This window comes from Rhamphochromis longiceps, linkage group LG23, assembly GCF_057381845.1.
Source record: "Rhamphochromis longiceps isolate RC_006_pf linkage group LG23, R_longiceps_female_GT1.1, whole genome shotgun sequence".
Classification (NCBI taxonomy): domain Eukaryota; kingdom Metazoa; phylum Chordata; class Actinopteri; order Cichliformes; family Cichlidae; genus Rhamphochromis; species Rhamphochromis longiceps.
This window is the reverse complement of record NC_140578.1, coordinates 21,396,723-21,414,222: the sequence shown is the minus strand read 5'-3', so window position 1 is coordinate 21,414,222 and position 17,500 is coordinate 21,396,723. Positions and strand designations below refer to the sequence as shown.

General features: G+C 40.2%; 2 protein-coding genes across 3 annotated transcripts; one reads left to right on the top strand and one right to left on the bottom strand.

Annotated features, from left to right (window-relative positions):
• The first annotated feature begins 869 nt into the window (after positions 1-869).
• On the top strand, positions 870-5,162 carry plaat1l (phospholipase A and acyltransferase 1-like). Of its 2 annotated transcripts, XM_085398737.1 has the most exons (6): positions 870-966; positions 3,388-3,517; positions 3,972-4,060; positions 4,132-4,296; positions 4,381-4,451; positions 5,048-5,162. In XM_085398737.1, exons 1-5 carry the CDS (start codon positions 958-960, stop codon positions 4,444-4,446), a joined length of 459 nt encoding a protein of 152 aa, XP_085254863.1. In that variant the 5' UTR covers positions 870-957; the 3' UTR covers positions 4,447-4,451; positions 5,048-5,162. The 2 variants fall into 2 exon arrangements, with proteins under 2 accessions (XP_085254863.1, XP_085254862.1); XM_085398736.1 differs by lacking the exon at positions 5,048-5,162 and having other exon boundaries at positions 4,381-4,452.
• Positions 5,163-5,182: 20 nt separating this feature from the next.
• ephx2 (epoxide hydrolase 2, cytoplasmic) lies at positions 5,183-10,707 on the bottom strand. The gene is made up of 18 exons (XM_085398734.1): positions 10,463-10,707; positions 9,656-9,734; positions 9,414-9,576; positions 8,861-9,051; positions 8,645-8,767; positions 8,453-8,524; positions 8,273-8,368; positions 7,916-7,994; positions 7,610-7,644; positions 7,498-7,524; positions 7,338-7,423; positions 7,149-7,260; positions 6,824-6,898; positions 6,672-6,714; positions 6,470-6,572; positions 6,089-6,158; positions 5,756-5,836; positions 5,183-5,669 (listed from the first exon to the last, which is right to left on the bottom strand). The coding sequence occupies exons 1-18, from the start codon at positions 10,564-10,566 to the stop codon at positions 5,523-5,525; spliced, it is 1,686 nt and encodes a 561-aa protein (XP_085254860.1). The 5' UTR covers positions 10,567-10,707; the 3' UTR covers positions 5,183-5,522.
• Positions 10,708-17,500: the final 6,793 nt, after the last annotated feature.

Here is a 17,500-nt window from a genome sequence, read left to right as displayed (position 1 = left end):
TGTTATGTTTTTCTTGAAATAAATATCCTGAAATAAACTCACATCGAAACAGACAGACTCCTGATTACTCTGTGTATTTAACACTTGCTTTACATTGGAAAATCAGACAGAAATTAAAAAGATTTTGCTCATAAAATAACTATTATGGTTTAATTATTACTGTTTCTCTTTTTCAGTATGTAATGTTGCATTAATTCTTCATTTGATGTGGGTTTTCTTTGGGTGTATATGTGGGGAGTGGCTGGGTGTGGTCGCGATTATTCAATGGCTTCATGCTATGATGGTCTCTATTTAAAAATGCCATCACATTACATCAGACTGATGCTGACTTGATGTTTCAAGTGCTTTATTGCACTTGTCAGGACATCAATGTAAAACAGCTGTTGGAACTGTAGAAAAACACAACATATGTGATGTGTTGTGTTCAAGTTAAAAGGTCTAAAATGAGTCATTATGAGGGACTCTCTGTGCTTCTGGGTCTTTCTCTCTTTCTCACTTTGCTTACTTATCTCTGCTGAAAAAAAAATTTAAAAAGCCAATTGAAGCTACTTCCTCTTTTAGCCTCGGTTTAGGAAACACCTGCTTCACACGCCCAGAGGTGGTGGGATCGGAAACACAAAGGGACTCATGTCGGTGCACTATGAAGCACCTCATTTAAAAACCACAGAATCACGCATTCAGACACAAAATCCACTCCAAAATGATCCCAGGCAACATAAAATATAGCAAAAATATAAAGGGAGGAAAAGAAACCCAAATTATTTGATGCAGAAGGTCTGATAAGGGGTGACAGGAGCGTGGTCAGTGTACTGTGACTGCGACAGACTGAGAAGATGCATCATATCACATGAGTACAGCCTGTATGTAAATGATGTGAGGTTCCTGTGTGCATGTGCTGTGGATTTATGTTCAGAAAGGACCAAAGACAGCCACAGTGAATACCTTAATCCTCCCTTCATGGGCCAGGTGAGTATGACCATTACTTTTTCTAGAATCTTGCTTTTAATTGCCACTCATGAATATTTACATTTTTAGATGACACTGTGTTTCAGTGCTACTTCTGAAATCAGAGGACCCAAAGTTGTTACTCGTGGTTGATTATAATAACTTTGTAGCTTGGTGTAAGCACTTTAATTCATCTGAAAGAGCACTAAATGGACTATTAGGCACTTTGAATGAAAGAAAATCTCATGAAGTAGCTTCTGAATTCACTTCAGAAGTATTTAATAATAATAATGATAATAATGGATTGGATTTATATAGCGCTTTTCAAGGCACCCAAAGCGCTTTACAATGCCACTATTATATGTAAACATGTGACTTCCCGAAGCCACCCAAGTCTCCATAGCCTGTCTTTGGTACTGTTTTCCAACTCAAAATGTACAAAAACTGCTCATTACTAGATCAGCAGATCATGCATTAATGGTTAAGAATAGTATTGCGGCTATTTCTTAGAACTGTTTTTTTTCTTGAATGGTTTTCTCTTCTTATCTTTTCCGTTCCACCTTGCTGAAAATGTTGCATCTTCTACGCCCCCACAGTTGAGTTTTTCCATAAATTGAAAGTAAAAAAGCTCAGTGTCAATCAGACCCTTTACCACTTAAGTCCAGAGTGAAATAACAAGACCAGATTCAGATAAACATTTGAGCACATTCACAAATCATGTTTTTCTGTAGCGTTGGTTGAACTTCTAGGACAATTGTGAAATTTCTAAGTAGCTACTCATCATGCTGCCCAGGCGAAAAATCTATATGAGTTTAATGTCCAAATATCTCTACTTCTACATGATAATTTGGCACAAATCTTTAGCTTAAATGGTTGAATCACAGATGAATTAATTCCAGGTTCTGGATGGTCTACCTTGAAGTTTGGAACATATTATATTCATAGTCCCTGTAGAGGTTTCAAAGTTTAGTCATCTACACATTAGACTAACAAGCGAGAGATCCTTGCTTAGATTCCAGGAGGAGACACAAAACCCTTTGATGGTCCGTCAGGATGGGCATCTGGCATAAGAATCTGTGGAGCTACCTGCCATGGTGAGCCCATGTTATTAAGGGAGCAGCCGGAAGCCTTTCTTTTTCTGCCTTCTTCCTCTTTTATATTCATGGTCCCTGTGGGATGAACTATTAGGAGTTTGATGAATGTCTGATTTTTGATTGAGAGCTATATTTTCAGAGTGTATTATATGACCAAATGCCTGGAATAAAGGAGACAGACTAATGACCCTCATCCCTGCTTTAGAAGGACTTTGTTCTTAGTGCAATTTAACATCAAGTATCTCCCCCACTGTTCCCATGTTAGCCTCCAGATGTTGGACCACGAGTTTGCTAGTTAACTTTCTTTCTTTCCTACTAACAATCATAAACCCACATTCTTTTTAAATGCCGGCAGTCTTTTGGTTTGTTATATTTATCAATGTTTTTGCTGTGAAATCTACGTAGAATTTACAGCATAGTCTAATTCGGATGGCCGTTACCAACATGTATACCAGTATGACCTGTGTTGATGGTGATTCTTAGTTACATTTGTAGTGAGGTGGACGACAGGTTCCAGCGCAGGCTACAGTGCAAGTTACCTACATCTAAAATGCTTAAATCAAAGGCAGATTGACTTCTTTCAGGTTCTTGAACATATTCATCTCTCTCCTGAAGAAGACTCTCACCTGAGGGTTAATGTTTATTTTGGCCTTACTAGGGTAAAAAAGGCAAGACTATCTAGTGGTTGACATGTCAGTATCCTATGAGCATTTCTCAGCCAGCTCTAATTCTGAAACTTCTAACTTTAAGATGGTGAGAACCAAAATGCTCAACTTGAGGCTTCACATTCTGATGAGCGGTTTCAAAGTGGTTATATCCAGCTTTTATTTACACACTATGGTTGGATTCATACTAACACCTCTAGCTGCAGACCTGATGGTTTGGTTAAGCATTAACATCATAAAATTTGCTCTCAGTTTTTCATACCTGAGAAGTATAGATATTTAAGATGAATAGTAACAAAGGCAGAAGAAGTATACTTGCTCGACGGTAATATAGCACACAAGTGCTTGTGGTTTCGCCGCCTGTACTCGCTTCAGGTTTTCTTGTGGTTTAAAAGAAAAAAAATCCCCTTTCCGGCACAACTGACTGAATACTGACAAAGCCAAAAAAGCAGTGCAGATCCAGTGATGAAGATTGCGCTTTTGCCAGTGTCTGTTTATATTTTAGATGATAGAAGTTTAGTCCTTGCCTGTGGAGACGAGGACTATTTTTGAAGTGAGTTTGATTCGGCCTCATCCAGAGTCGAGTTAAGCAGAACCACAGGGCGATTGTTTGTGGTAACTTTATGATTTTTACCACTTTCTCCCTTTTTTTCTTCTTCTGTTTGTTTTTTATTTTTATAAAGAAAAATTCCCACCCAAAGTTGTTCCCGGGGGACATTGTGGAGTATCCCAGGAACAAATACTTCTCTCATTTCGGAGTGTACTATGGAGAAAGGGACGGAGTTCCATACGTCGCTCACCTAACGTGTCGAGGTTGGTGACACTTTTTAAGGTTTTACTTCTCCACAGACAAGTGAAAAAAGTCTGCCAGAGCAGGAATAATTTCTCAAATTTTGGTTAAAAGAAATACAATTATTTTATAGAAAAGAGTGTTAAACAATGAAAATCAGCAAGAGGTTATTATGTTAGTCTCAAATTCTGCAAAAATGTAAAACTGTCTATAAGAAATTTTTCATCTTTGAAAGATGGACATGATGTGAGAACGCAGGATTTATGCTTTGTATGTGATGATATCTACTGAGAAGAGATGGACGACATGTACACCTACAAGAATCGGCTCAGTTTTCCATATAACACAGAAAAAAAAGGTTTCCTATCAGCTCATGTAACAAAGATCATAATATGACAGATAAACTTTATTTTTCTTGAACCTTCCTCTGGAAATCTGCCTCTTAAAATAATTTGATTTCTTGTCTTTGTCTGTCAGATTCAGACACCAAACTGCTGCTGTACGGCCGAGCTCTCAGGTCAGAGGTCAAACTGGACCCTCTGGAGCTTTTGGGGAAGAAATACAAGGTAGCATGAGTGGTTTAAACATACATGATGAGTTTGTCAAAGACAGCGACTTCAAGTGTGTTTTAAAACAGGTCAACAACATGCTGGATGACACGCACCCTCCGCGGGACTTCCACGGTGTGGTGAAGCCTGCCATCGAGGACATGATGGGCCGCGAGGTGACCTTTGACATCCTGTTTCACAACAGCGAACATCAGGCGACACTTTTTAGATACGGAGTGAAGAAGTCTGAACAGGTGAGCCAAGGGAAGAGCGCCACCTTCTGTTTATTTGCTGTGAAGCATGCTTAAAGCTGGTGTGTTTGTGTGTGCGTGCTGCAGATTGATGAGATCTACGAGTATATCATGCCAGCCTGGAAGAAACTGTTCAAGGAGAAACAGCTGTAAACCAGGTGTGCGCTCATCTTCACCACCAGGGGGTGCTGTTCTTCTCTGAATCAGCTGCATGAAGTTTGGAGGAAGTTTAAAAAGAATCCTTCTCCTCAGTTCCTCCCCTTACCTTAGTCCCTTTTTACACCTCCCCCCCTTCTCTATCTTGTGTCACCCTTTCTTCCATTCTACTTCTCCTTATTTCTCGCATTCTCCCTTTTTTCTGTCATCATTCCTTCCCTTCTTATTTACTTACTTTCCCACCACCTTTCCTTGTTATCATATCCTCACTTCTATTTCTTTACATTTCTTCCTTCCTGTTTCCTTATTCTTCCCCTACCCCTTCCTTCCTGCCATCATTTCTTCATTTATCCCATCCCTTAATTCCTCCCTTTCCTTCATATTACCTCCTTACTTCCTTATTCACCTCCTTTCCATTATCCTTATGTCCCTCATTCATTTCCTTTCTAAACCCCTCCCCCCACCCATTAGTTTTGTTCTTGATTTTCTGAATAATTATCATTATTTGTATTTGTAATTTTTTTTACTAATATTATATTATTTGTTAAATGTGTTCATGTATATGCACTGATTTTTAAAATCTCAATTTCATTTACAGGAAAAAAAAGAAGTACTTGTGCAAGAAAAAAAAAGCAATTACCAAACTGAAAACAAAGCAAAAAAAACAACAACCATAAAACAGATACATTAGGATGTTAAGATGACCTTAGAAGTGTTTAATAATGGCACTTTCGTTCTCCAAAATAAAGAGAAAATGTTCATGCTGTTTCATTAAAATGATGAGATTTTATACATTTTGTTAAAATATAATCTTTATCTTGAACTGTGATATTTCTTATTTTTGTTACTTGTAGTACAGTTTTTCCCTGTTTTAGCAGAACATTTTCCTCCCTGTTGGTTGCACATCAGTTTCTGTCTGAATACATTTTTCATGGGAGGCTCATTCACTGTTAAAACTGCCTGTGAGTGTCTAAATTGTTTTAAATAAACTTTTATGTGCCACATTGAAAATCTTGTTAGAATTCTTCCTTCCTTCCTTCCTTCCTTCCTTCCTTCCTTCCTTCCTTCCTTCCTCACAGTTTGGGAGCCACAGTACCACCTTCAGTCTTCTTGTGCGCCTCTTTAAGCCAGGATATCAGGATTTTGTTGGTCTCTGCCGGCTTTTCCATCTGTGTCCAGTGTCCACACTCTTCGATGTGTCCCCTGGTCAGGTTTGGCATCTTCAGTTAATAAATAACAAATATCAGATTAACTTCCAATAACCATTGATTGCTCATATGACTGTGTCAATGCTTTTGTTTCTTACCGAGTCCTCCATGCCCTTGGTAAAGGACGGCAGCAGTACGGGGTCTTTACCCGCCGTCAGCATCATTGTTGGCATTAGCAGCTAAAACACGCAAACATCTGACTGTGAATCAGAAAGCTTGATAACAAAATGTGACTGCCAAGTCAACAAGTCTGATTTATCCTTCATTATATCAATAAAGTATTCTGATTCTGATCTGATTATGATTATGATTCCAGAGGTGCCTCCTGCTGGTCATTAGGAAGAATGCAGGTTTAAAGCAATTCTGCATTTTCTTCAATAGTTACAGCTTTAATTTACAGCCTGTATTACGTTTGTGACACTGCACCAAACCTTCTCAAAGGGCCGGGAACACATCCACTTCCAGTTTGCATCACTATTTCGATACCAGTTCAAGGGCCCCCTGTAAAATAAAGCCCAAAGGTTACTCAGTGATTCTCCACAGAACTGGATAATTTAACTGACTGTTCAGGAATATTTGCTTATGACATCAAATTTCTTCACCTCTTCAGCAGTCTACAATTTGCAAAATACTCATTTTAGTGCCACAAACATAAAAGCAGGAACTGCAGGATGTAATTAAAATGCTAATTTTAACAAAAAGCTGTGTAAGAATCACCCATCACAGTGGATGCTTTCATGTAATAAACATAAATATTATTTGTTGGCGAGCACACAGAAACACAATCTACAGGAAGCTGGAAAATCTGCAACCTGAAGCCTCTTTCTTTGTACTGGCTGACGTAGTACTGCAGGTCGGCTTCTGTCAGCATGGAGCTCCTGGGAATCTGCTCCGGCAGACCCACAAACAGGCCACCTGTGATAAAGCGCACACACACAGCATGAGATCTGTGAATGAAGATTTAAAAATCTTCAGCATTCACAGCAAACACTGATAACCAGCAGGAAACGTCACCTCGAGCGCACACTCCTGCGGTGCTGAGAGGGGGACGACCCTTCTGTGGTACAGAGAAAAACATTCATCACGTGTGGGTGATTTTTCCACCTGTTTAGCTCTGAAACTGCACACTGCAATGCTGGGTGTGTGTGTACATTCGATCCACGCACCGCTTCACTACTGCTGGAAAAGAAAATCTTGAACGTCCTCTCCAAATCCTTCTCCAGCTCGGCCTCCGCCACACCCTGAAACACAAACCCCGCTTATGAAGCTGCAGTTTTTCTGTGACAGAAACAAACATTAACATACATACACACACACACACACACACACACACACACACATACATACATACATACATACATACATACATACATACATACATACATACATACATACATACATACATACATACATACATACATACATACATACATACATACATACATACATACATACATACATACATACATACATATATATATAAACACTTACTGGTGTTTGGAAGTAGACCTGATAGTCGAATATTGGAATAGCCTTCAGTCTCTCGAAAGCAGGAACCAAAGGATTCAACTTGAACATTGGGGTGTTCAACGATGCCACAGCCCTTCACGCACATGGAAAAGCACTTTAACTTCACTGTACAGGCTCTGGGGGACTGTGTGTGTCTGTGTGTGTGTTTACCTGATTCTCTCGGGATAGAAGCGGGCAATGGCCCACACCAGGGAGCCGCCCCAGTCGTGACCCACCAGGGTGACCTGTGGTATGGACTGGAACAGGGGACCATAAGCTTTTGTGTAAACTTTAAGTTATCATGCTATTCAATGACAGTGTTGATACTCACCATTTTATCCAAAAATACGACTAACTCCTGAAAAAAGAGAGAAAAATATGATTCAGAAAAACATTTTAAAACAACACTAAATCTGTAGATTTAATATTTTTGTAATGTGTACCTTACAAAGCTCCTCATGAGAATATTCCTCTATGTCTGTGAGAGTCAATACGGCAGGAATTACACCAACACTGAGCTGACTCCACACAAAGACTGTATATAAAGGATGGTTGTAGCTTCTCTGATGTCACACACTGGTAAAAGTGTGGTAGTTAAGCCTCAAGCTGAGCATTTTAGGTCTTTTGATCCTGGGCATTAAGGGGAAGTGACATATCCCTGCTGTTCATTATAAAGAATTTATACTGGGAAGCTACATACATCTTTTAAGTACAGTCTATATTTTCAGTCTTTCAGTATTTCAACCTACCAGGGGGCGCTGTGGACTCTCCATATCCTTTCATGTCCAGAGCTAAAACCCTGAACCCTGCTGCAGCCAAGGCTGGGATCTAGCACAGGGGTGAGAGGGTTGTTTAATGATCATGGCTTTTATTTCAGGATTATTGCAGGATTAAAAGAACCAAAACACCACCAACAACAAGTAAATATAACTGCAAACTTAAATAAATCAGAACAAAGACTTGAATTAAATGGAAAACAAGACAAACTATAAATATAAGAAGGGATATCTCTGACTCTTAGTGTATCTCATCTCAAACACCCTCTGAATACACTTTGGAAGGTGACTATTTCGTGCGTTCCAACATATCCAATGGAAACAGGTTACCTGGTACCTCCAGGAGTACCAGCTCTCCGGGAAACCGTGACACAGTAGCACCGGTGGACCGGAGCCCATTTCCACATAATGAGTCCTCACACCAGGCTGGAAAAGACAGCCAGCAGCATTTCAGCTCTGTGTTGTGTTTTCATAATTCAACAGGTTGCTGGCACTGATAGATATTAATACTTTTATGGTGATGTAGCCATGGGACACTTCATCAGGGCTGCAGGCTGGTGGGGGGCTCACTGTTCCAACAGCCTGGAGATTCAAACGTATACAAATGTTATTAATGTAATCATTTTCTTTGTTGTAGTTAGATCTAAATGTGAGGGTCTTTAAACCCACTGCATCAGAGAAGATACTCAGAGTGACACAAACCTGAAAGCCAGTAAATTCAGACAGTTTCTCCAGAGCAGCATCCAGATTTTCCACCAAGACGGCCTTCATCCCTGCTCCCTCTGCGGCTTTTACACCCTCAACATCAGCATCCAGCCACAACGCCTGAATAGAGACAGATGACTCATAACATCTGATATACAAGAATTAATCTCAGTGATGCTGCATATTTATTGTCTACATCACGAAACCCTCTACCTGTTTGGGTGTCACCCCCAGGCGCTGCAGGGCAGAGCTGAACATGGCGGGCTCAGGGACCCTGTGACCCAAGTGGCAGGACTGGAGGACCAGGTCAAAATGGCCTCCCAGCAGAGAGAGAAGGCGACCTGTGCCATCTCCAGCCGCTCTGTCATCTACCCAGTGATTGGCCAGCACAGCTGTCAGTAACCCTTTAGATCAGAGGTTGACGCAAAGATTAGACATCATTGGTAGTGACCTACTTTTTCCCCACAATGCATTTAAACAAGCAGGTAGCGGTGACAGTGACAATGTTCACTTTACGCAGATATCGTGCTGAAATAAAGGTGAAGTAGACTGTCTCCTTCAAAGATGAGGGACACAGGAATTCAGAACAGAAATATTTTGCAGTGAGAGAAATTAAACAAGGTTTTTCAACCAGATCTGAATTTTTTTCTACTTATTTCTTTATGCAGAGGAAGCCAATGTGGACGTGGCTTAAACCTGCTTTCTTTCAACTCCTCTGGCTCCAACTCCTCTGTAAGTTTGCTTCTTTAAAGAGTGTTGTGTGTACCGCTGCGTCGCAGGCCAGCAGCTGTCTTCAGCACAGCTGCTTGGACGTCCATCATTGCCTCTGTGAGTTTGTCTAGCAGGCCTTTAACTGACCAATCAGCCGGCAGAGTCACACTCCTGTCCCGGGCTTCCTGCACACACTCGGCCTCCAAAGCTGGGATCATCTGCACACAGACACACAGCTGTACATCAGTGAAATAGCAACAAAAGGCATGAAGTGAAACTGTAAATGTCTTCGCCCACCTGTGTAAGTGTCATGGCTCCTCTCTCAGCCTGCCTCAGGGCGCCGTCGTCTTTGGACTCCAAACTGGAGAGAAAACCTCTGAGAAACAGAGCACAAAACCTCAGATTAATGCGGTGATTAGAAACTGAGAGGGGCGAGCCTTGGTGGTTTCTATCTATAACACTCAGCTCTCAGGCAAATGTTTACTGAACTCTTAGATCAGGTCTGAGATGAAACAGAATCAGCTAGAAGTGCCTGCAAAGAGCAAAGACTTTGAGGAAGTTATACGTTTTTGCAAGTCAGAATAAAAGTTACACAATCGAACGAAAAGGCAGAGATGTTAATTTAACAGACTGGACCTGTGTCCAGTCTGTTAAATTAACACTGAGAGGTAATCCAGAAAATCCCTGCTGTAAGTGTTTCTGAGACCTCTATCTCATCAACATGATCAATACTTGCCATAATTTCAAAATGTTATGGACACAACTTTTTTGTTGTTGCTGTCTAAAATTAACATTGTTATTAACAAAAAGTTGCCAAGTATGTTCACATATTTTTGGCCATGTAGTAGCTTACGTGCACCTGCTCATTTCCAGCAGTTAAGTCAAATATTTCTTTGCTGTTGTAATAATTATCCAGCTTGAAGCGCAGATCTGATATCCACACTCACTCACACTGTAAATAAACAATCAGAAATTCGTGCAGCAGCTGTGTATTTTATTGGCTTTTTTGTTTTGTTTTTTAATATAATCAAATATAAACACAAAGCGGTCTCCATACGACACATCTGTGCGGTTCAGAGATGTTACAAAACGGTCACTTCTTACCCCGGTAGGTTGTGCAACTCTTCCAGCTTTTTAAAAATGGCAGCACGTCTGGCAGAGACGGCGACTCCCCAGAAGTTGAACAGGATGGCTTTCTTATCAGCCATCTCTCGATCGGTTCTTTTTGCTTTCTCCAAACGGTATTCAGGATCTCTGCTGCTGCTGCTGCTGCACCCGTGTACAGGGTAAACTTTGCCCTAATAGACTCACTGCGGGTCCACCCACTTACCCAGTGAGCTCACACTTAACTGAAAAACAGCGGCGAGACCAGACATGCACGTGACTTCTCGCAACAAACCAAAATTTTTGTTGAAACCAGTTCCACGAATAAAAGACCAAAAATGTCCTCTTTATGTTTAATAATGATAATACGTTAAACAACAATTTTAAAAAACTATTCAAAACTTTTTAGCGTCTGTGTGACAATGATCTACAAATGAAACATTTCTTTTAAAGTTGTAAAATGCTACTATCATACATATTATTATTATTATTATTATTATTATTATTATTATTATGTTTTAAAGGCAGTGACTACATGATACTACTCTGTAGCTTCATCGCTTCAAGTCGGTGTTTCTACTTTACAAGTTTTGAGCAGCTGTTAACATAGTTGACTCATATTTGCAACGTGTCAGGAAGAGTTTTTTTAGCATTCTTCTATAAATATGAAACATTTTCATGAAACATTGACAAAATATAAATCTAATTAAACCAAACAAAATAAAAAGCAGCAAGTAAAGAAGGAAACATCAGACACAGCAAATCACACCAATAATGAAATGAGATGAACAAATTATTTAAATGGACAAATGTGGTGAATAAGTTAATTAAAAATAAGAATGTTGTTGGGCGTCGCTTTCCTTCTGCTACACAGACATATTTATGTACTGTAGCTGATTCCCTTCTAATATGTCAAGTATTGCTGAACTTCTGTACCATGACACTGACATCTTTGCTATTTTAGACCACATATCATGATACAGTAGTATGTTTGTTTACTCCATGACTGCCACTTCTAATGTGTATGTGATGCACAGTTTCAAAAAGATTATCAAAAAAGCAAGTGCTGGCAAACTGTCTATTAAGACAAGCGGACTCCCATCAAACTAGAGCTGGCAGGGAGACACTAAGGAGCCAGGCCCTTCCCAGAATGCAAATCCTGCACAAACAGAGTCAGTGAATGTCGTGTAGAAAGTGTGGAGGTGGATTGGTGGGTCTGAGGAGACTCTGTAGAAAGACAAAGTGCCAGCATTCCAGTCCAAATGTACTCCTACTTAGTTGGAGGACCAGCTGTGAGGAGAATTTATAGGTCTGATGATTTTATTATGCAAGGAGTAGTAACCATCTTCACAACAATACAAGCTCCAGGAGTACACTATGATAATCTTCAATATCTTTGTAAGTTACCGCTATGTTGACCTTTCTTTCCCATTCAACCTCCCAGTAACAGCCTCCAGTCAGACCAATTCTATGTCGCGACTGGGGCCAAGCTTCATATCGCTCTGGATAATGAGAATATGGCTTCCCCTCACTCAGCGGTATCACAGTCCTATTGTCGTCAAACAGGAAGAGATAAATCTGTGCTGTTTTGGTCCAGTTTGTGCTCACAGTCATCTGATTAGAAAACAAGAAAAAAAACCAGATTAATTTAGAAGTCAGAGTTAAAAACAAGCAAACAGTGAAAAAATATATATATGTATACACACAAATGCATGGATCAATCGGAACACATACATATTAGAATAATTTAGAATAAAATCTTCAACACCGAGTGTTCTTCTGAAGTTCTCAGGTTTATCCATACTCAATACTGATGGACACGGCACTGCATGGGGAAGCTGTTCTTTCCTGCTGGGCACTGACAGAAAATAAGTGATATTAAAATTATAATGTAATTCATGGTACAATTAGTTTTAGTTTTCTTAAAATCTGAGTGATAATGAGATTAATGATTGTACTTTAGTAACTAAACTGGCCTCAAATGAACTTAGGTGGAGGTTTTAAGTAAATACACAGGGGGCGGTCTTAGCCTGTTTGGTGCCCTGGGCGAACAGATGCTGCTCCGGCCAGCCAGAGAATCCCGCGCCGCCCCCACCACGATGCCGCCCTGGGCAACTGCCCGTGTCGCCCATATCAAAAACCGCTACTGTAAATACAATATATGTCAATACAATGTTAAGATTAACATTAATGAGGAAAATATCAGACAATCAAATGTGTTGTCTTTTGGAAAGTTGGTACATAATGTACATATGGCAGTCTAAATTGTGGATTTGGTGCAGATAATTGTACAGAAAAACATCAAAAACATTATTTCATTCCCACCTATCACAGCCATTCTGGTGTTCCTTCTCAAAGTTTTCAAATTTACCCATAGACGTCTCACTTCTCATGGAGACACAGATTCCTGGAGGGGTGATTTTTTCCTGGTGGTCTGATAGAAACACACACTTTGCCTTAAAATACATGTTCTTGGCAAAATACATTTAGATGAAGATAGAAGTCTTCCATTAAAAAATAAATACATGTGCTATTTTAGTATTTTCAGTGGTGATCCTCGTGGTAGTAAACTGATACACTTGGTTGGTAAACATCAGAAAAGGAGAAATCTGTTTTCCTGGTCCAATGGTCATATCTAGTGTACTCTACATGTTTAATGTCAGTGAGACTTTTTACACAGATAAATAAAGGCCAAAAACTGATTGCAACTTCTACTTTGTGACATTCATGAGGGATATATGTGAAATAAAATTGGATGACAGATTAAGGAACAACAACTCATTCATGACAATTTAAATACTGAAAATCCTTTTTTAATCAAACACTGTAAATCACTTTTTGGCACCCCTCTCAAGTTTTGTAACCTGCCACATTGCTGCTGCCACAACTGGGTTTAGAACATGAGAGCACGTGTGGGGGAGCACTACGCCAGCTGCTCAGGGTAAGAGGTGGAGTACACCCTGGACATATCACCAGTCTGCCGCAGGGCTATCAGACAGACAGACAGACAGACAAAAGAAAAAAAACATGCTTCTTTCATTTTTGTTTCATATGCTTTATTTGCTTTATAAATGTTTTGCTTTTGTCTTTTCCTTTGTAGATGGTCTGACTCAGCAAATATCTGAGTGGCAGTTTGAGATTTCTCCTTTAGCCAGGCAACTCACATGTCCACACCAGGTGGAGGCAGGACAACAACTACTGTTACGCCTCAATGAATACGGGCTCGGGGATGAGGGGAGACTAGAAAAGAAAAAGGCAAACAAAGCAAGTGTGAAACTCAAGGTTTTTAGTAAAAAGGACTCAACTCAAAGAAATGGCAACACTGCTATTTCAACTAAACAAAAGTCATCCACAAACTAAAATACCCTAAGGAAAGACAAAAGAAATGGTTTACCAAATTAAAGGTACACTTCTGCTGCCAGCAGATACCTGCTACTCACCAGCAGCTCAAAGAAAACACCAAGTTTTAACATATGCAGAATACGCCACTAAATCTCACCACCAAAGACTGGTCCACACACTGACTGAGCAGTGATTCACTAGCTTAAATACGTGATTAGGAATCTTTCTGTACTTTTAGGTGCTACCTTATTATCAAAAGGGTTGCAATAGCAATTGATCTACATACACGTTTGACCTGACACAGAAGACTTTCACTCTAATCAATATAACAATAGCAACACATATGATGGCTTCTACACCTGTCAAGGCAGCTTTGCAGCAGACAGGAGTTGGATTCAAAATAAAGGGCCCATAAGCTTAAAAGCAACTTTATTGCTGAGGTTTAACATAATACAAACTAAAGCAGAACAGAAACAAAATATCCAAAACTTTTATTCTTCTTGGGAAACAGACAATGTAGCAGGACACAGCCACAAGAAAAAACATGACAAAAGATGAGTGGCAACTGAGCGAATACACACAAAAACAGAATAACAACAACATAAGACAGGAAATAAATAACACTGAGACCAGGACTAAGACTTAAATGGACGAGTCTGACACAGAGAAAGAAAACAAAACACACAAGACTGAGGGGACAGAATGGGAACACAAGAGGGGGTTAACCTAAAGATTTAGAAACTGAGAACTAAAGACATGAAACCACAACACCAAAGGTATAAGGAAATAATAAGACATGAAGACACTAAGAAATAACAGAGATATTAACATATAATCAAAACAGAATACAAAACTATAAAACAAAGATGATCAAAGAAAACTCAAAACATCCCTAAAGCTCAAAGACACAGGGACCATGGCAACACTAACATGATGTTTTAATAAGAAATATTAAGTTTTCATCTAAAATCTGGTTTGCTGGACTTAACGTAAAATATTTTTAAAAGTCTAATTTTAGACTTGATTCATCTTAAATACTTCTGAAATGATAAGTTCATTTTTAAAGCACTTAAAGTGTACCATGTTGTTTGTTTCTTTTGTACAGTTTTTTTTTCAATAATCAAAAGAAGAAAAAATCTATATAAAAACGTACATAGAAACTATTATTTGAAGTAGTATAGTATATTGGTGCATTGTGTACACTGCTCGGTAAACATAAGAGGACTATGTCTGTGAAGGTTCTCAGTCATCCAGGTCATCGTAGTTTAAGGAGCTTGGAAAGAAAAGTGTCTGGACTTAAGAGGACTAGTTTTGACGTCTTCTGGTCCAATGGCGGCATCCAGTGGACCCTCCAGGCATTAAGAGTTCCGCTTTTTACAGGATGCGTTCTTATGAAAACTGGGAGTAACGACATGACTGGCGGCATTTTTCCTAAAGTCGCCAACGCGTGGACACACGCAGAAAATAAAACCGTCTGTGTGATATCTGAACACAGTGCCATACAGGTAAGATTCATCAAGAAGAGCTGGGCGGTTTTTAAAATGTAGAAACTTTATTGCTGTTTCCATATGAGATATGCAGGCAAAGGAATGACAGGCTCACACTTTTGGGCTTTCCCACTGCAAAAACACTGAGGCTAACAGCTGTGGAGGAAAGTTTTCCTGATGCCGTTGCACAGACTCGCAAGATGCGGTTTGTGTTTTTGTAGGTGACCTGATGGTAAAGAAACCAAAAATTTTGTTCTCGGCTGAACTGTAACTTATTACAGAGAACATGAATTAATGAATCGTGTTCACATGTTCAGATATTATCTACCTCCACGCCCTTTTTTAAATTAGGGTTATATATGGCAAAGGCCAAATAACCCACTTCTATTTTTGTTTACCTTGTCAAGAAACGCCCATATAAACACGCCTACAAGGCATTCGCTTTTTTCCGGTTCGCGCCAAAAACATTCACGCTCATAAACCCGCGGCAGACTGCGGAGCACGGTGGACAGCAAACGGAAGGCAGGCAGGAGTTTGTAAAGAGGTTGTCCAAAGTTGTTTGGTCGAAAAAGTTGGCGGCAGGTGCTGCTGAACTTCAAAACATCTTCATCCTGCAACATCTGGACTCACAACTCGTCTTACCGTTCTTGTCTTGTTTACGGAACACCCACAGCTGACAGAAACAGCCAGAAAACACGGGCCGGATTACCGGATTACGGTGCTAGACGGATTTGTGAGTAGAAGCGAGAGGAAAGAATTAAAATAAGGAAAAACTTTTGTATCTGTTGTTGTGGGGGAGACTTTTTTGTTTTTTAAATGGCAGGAAAAGGCTCTTTATTAGAACAGTTTGTTTTTGTAAATGAGGTTAATGAGAGAGCAAAAACACAGAGTTTTCAAATTTGGACTGAATGTGTGCTGGATTTTGTTGGGCTTTTTGGGATTTGGAGCATTTGACAAATTGTGCAGTTTTTTTAAAAAAAAGCATTTTATTTAGATTAGCTGGCGTTCGGGCAACATGTTGCTGCGGGTGTTAGCACTGTGGGGCAGCGCTGTTACCCCACAGCAAGATGGTCCTGGGTTCAAATCTGTGACTTGAAAATTCATGTGTGGAGTTTGTATTTTTGTAGTGGATTTATATTGGTGATTCCATAGGTGTGAAGTTGAGTGCAAATGGTTGTCTTTCTCTGGGTGTCAAACAAGCAACCTGTCCATGGTGTACCTCACCTGTCACCCCATGGACTGAACTGTGACCTGGATAAGTGGAAGGAAATTGATGCTTGTGGTTGATTTGCATTGTTCCTCCTCCATCCAAGGTTCATCTAAAGGATGAACTCTCCTTTCCAGTACTTTGGCACAAGATTCCCACAGTGGGTTTCCAATAACCTGTTCTCCAGTTTTGGTTATCCTAGGTAAATTGTAGCCTGTTGTTCTAATGTGATGGGAGTGGCGCCCAGTGTGGTTCTCTGCTGCTGCCACAGTGTCTACTACAATTAAGTTGCAATCTTCCAAACCATGCTTTGCCTTAGAGAGGTTAAACACGACTCTCTCCATGCACTTGCCCAGCATTGATGTTAAAGCAACACATCTGTAATCAGCTGTATGTTTAACTTTCTTTCTTTTTCATATATATATATATATATATATATATATATATATATATAGCAGCTGGATAGCGTAGTGGTTAAACTACACGCCTTTGGAACAGAGGATCGCAAGTTCGATTCCTGCCTGGGGCGTCTGTATCCAGTAAGGGTCCTAAGGCTAGACCCCCTATGCTAAGCAAGCCTACCGCAGACATGAGCGAGACAGATAAATATGAAGGCATGCCGGCTCGGACGTCGCCCGGATCAACAAGGTCCGCGTCAGGTGTTGAGGAACCAGGGCACCCTGACGAAAAGTGGGCTACTGGAACAAGAAGGCATCGGTGGGCAAGGGACGAAAACAGGGCGTTGTTGGAATGCTACTACGCAAGTAACCCCGGCGGAAGGGGCTACATGAATAGGATGAGGGACCTATGGATTCTTCGATACCCAACATCCACAATGACGGCGAAACAACTAGTAGCTCAGTGTTCCAACATTCGAAAGAAGGGACTGCTCTCACAGCTAGAGATTGACGAGGTACAACACAAATGCTACGGCAAGGAGGAGTCAGGACGCCAGGTCAGGGGGGAGATATCATCACCCCCACCCGAGATTGGGTACATAGC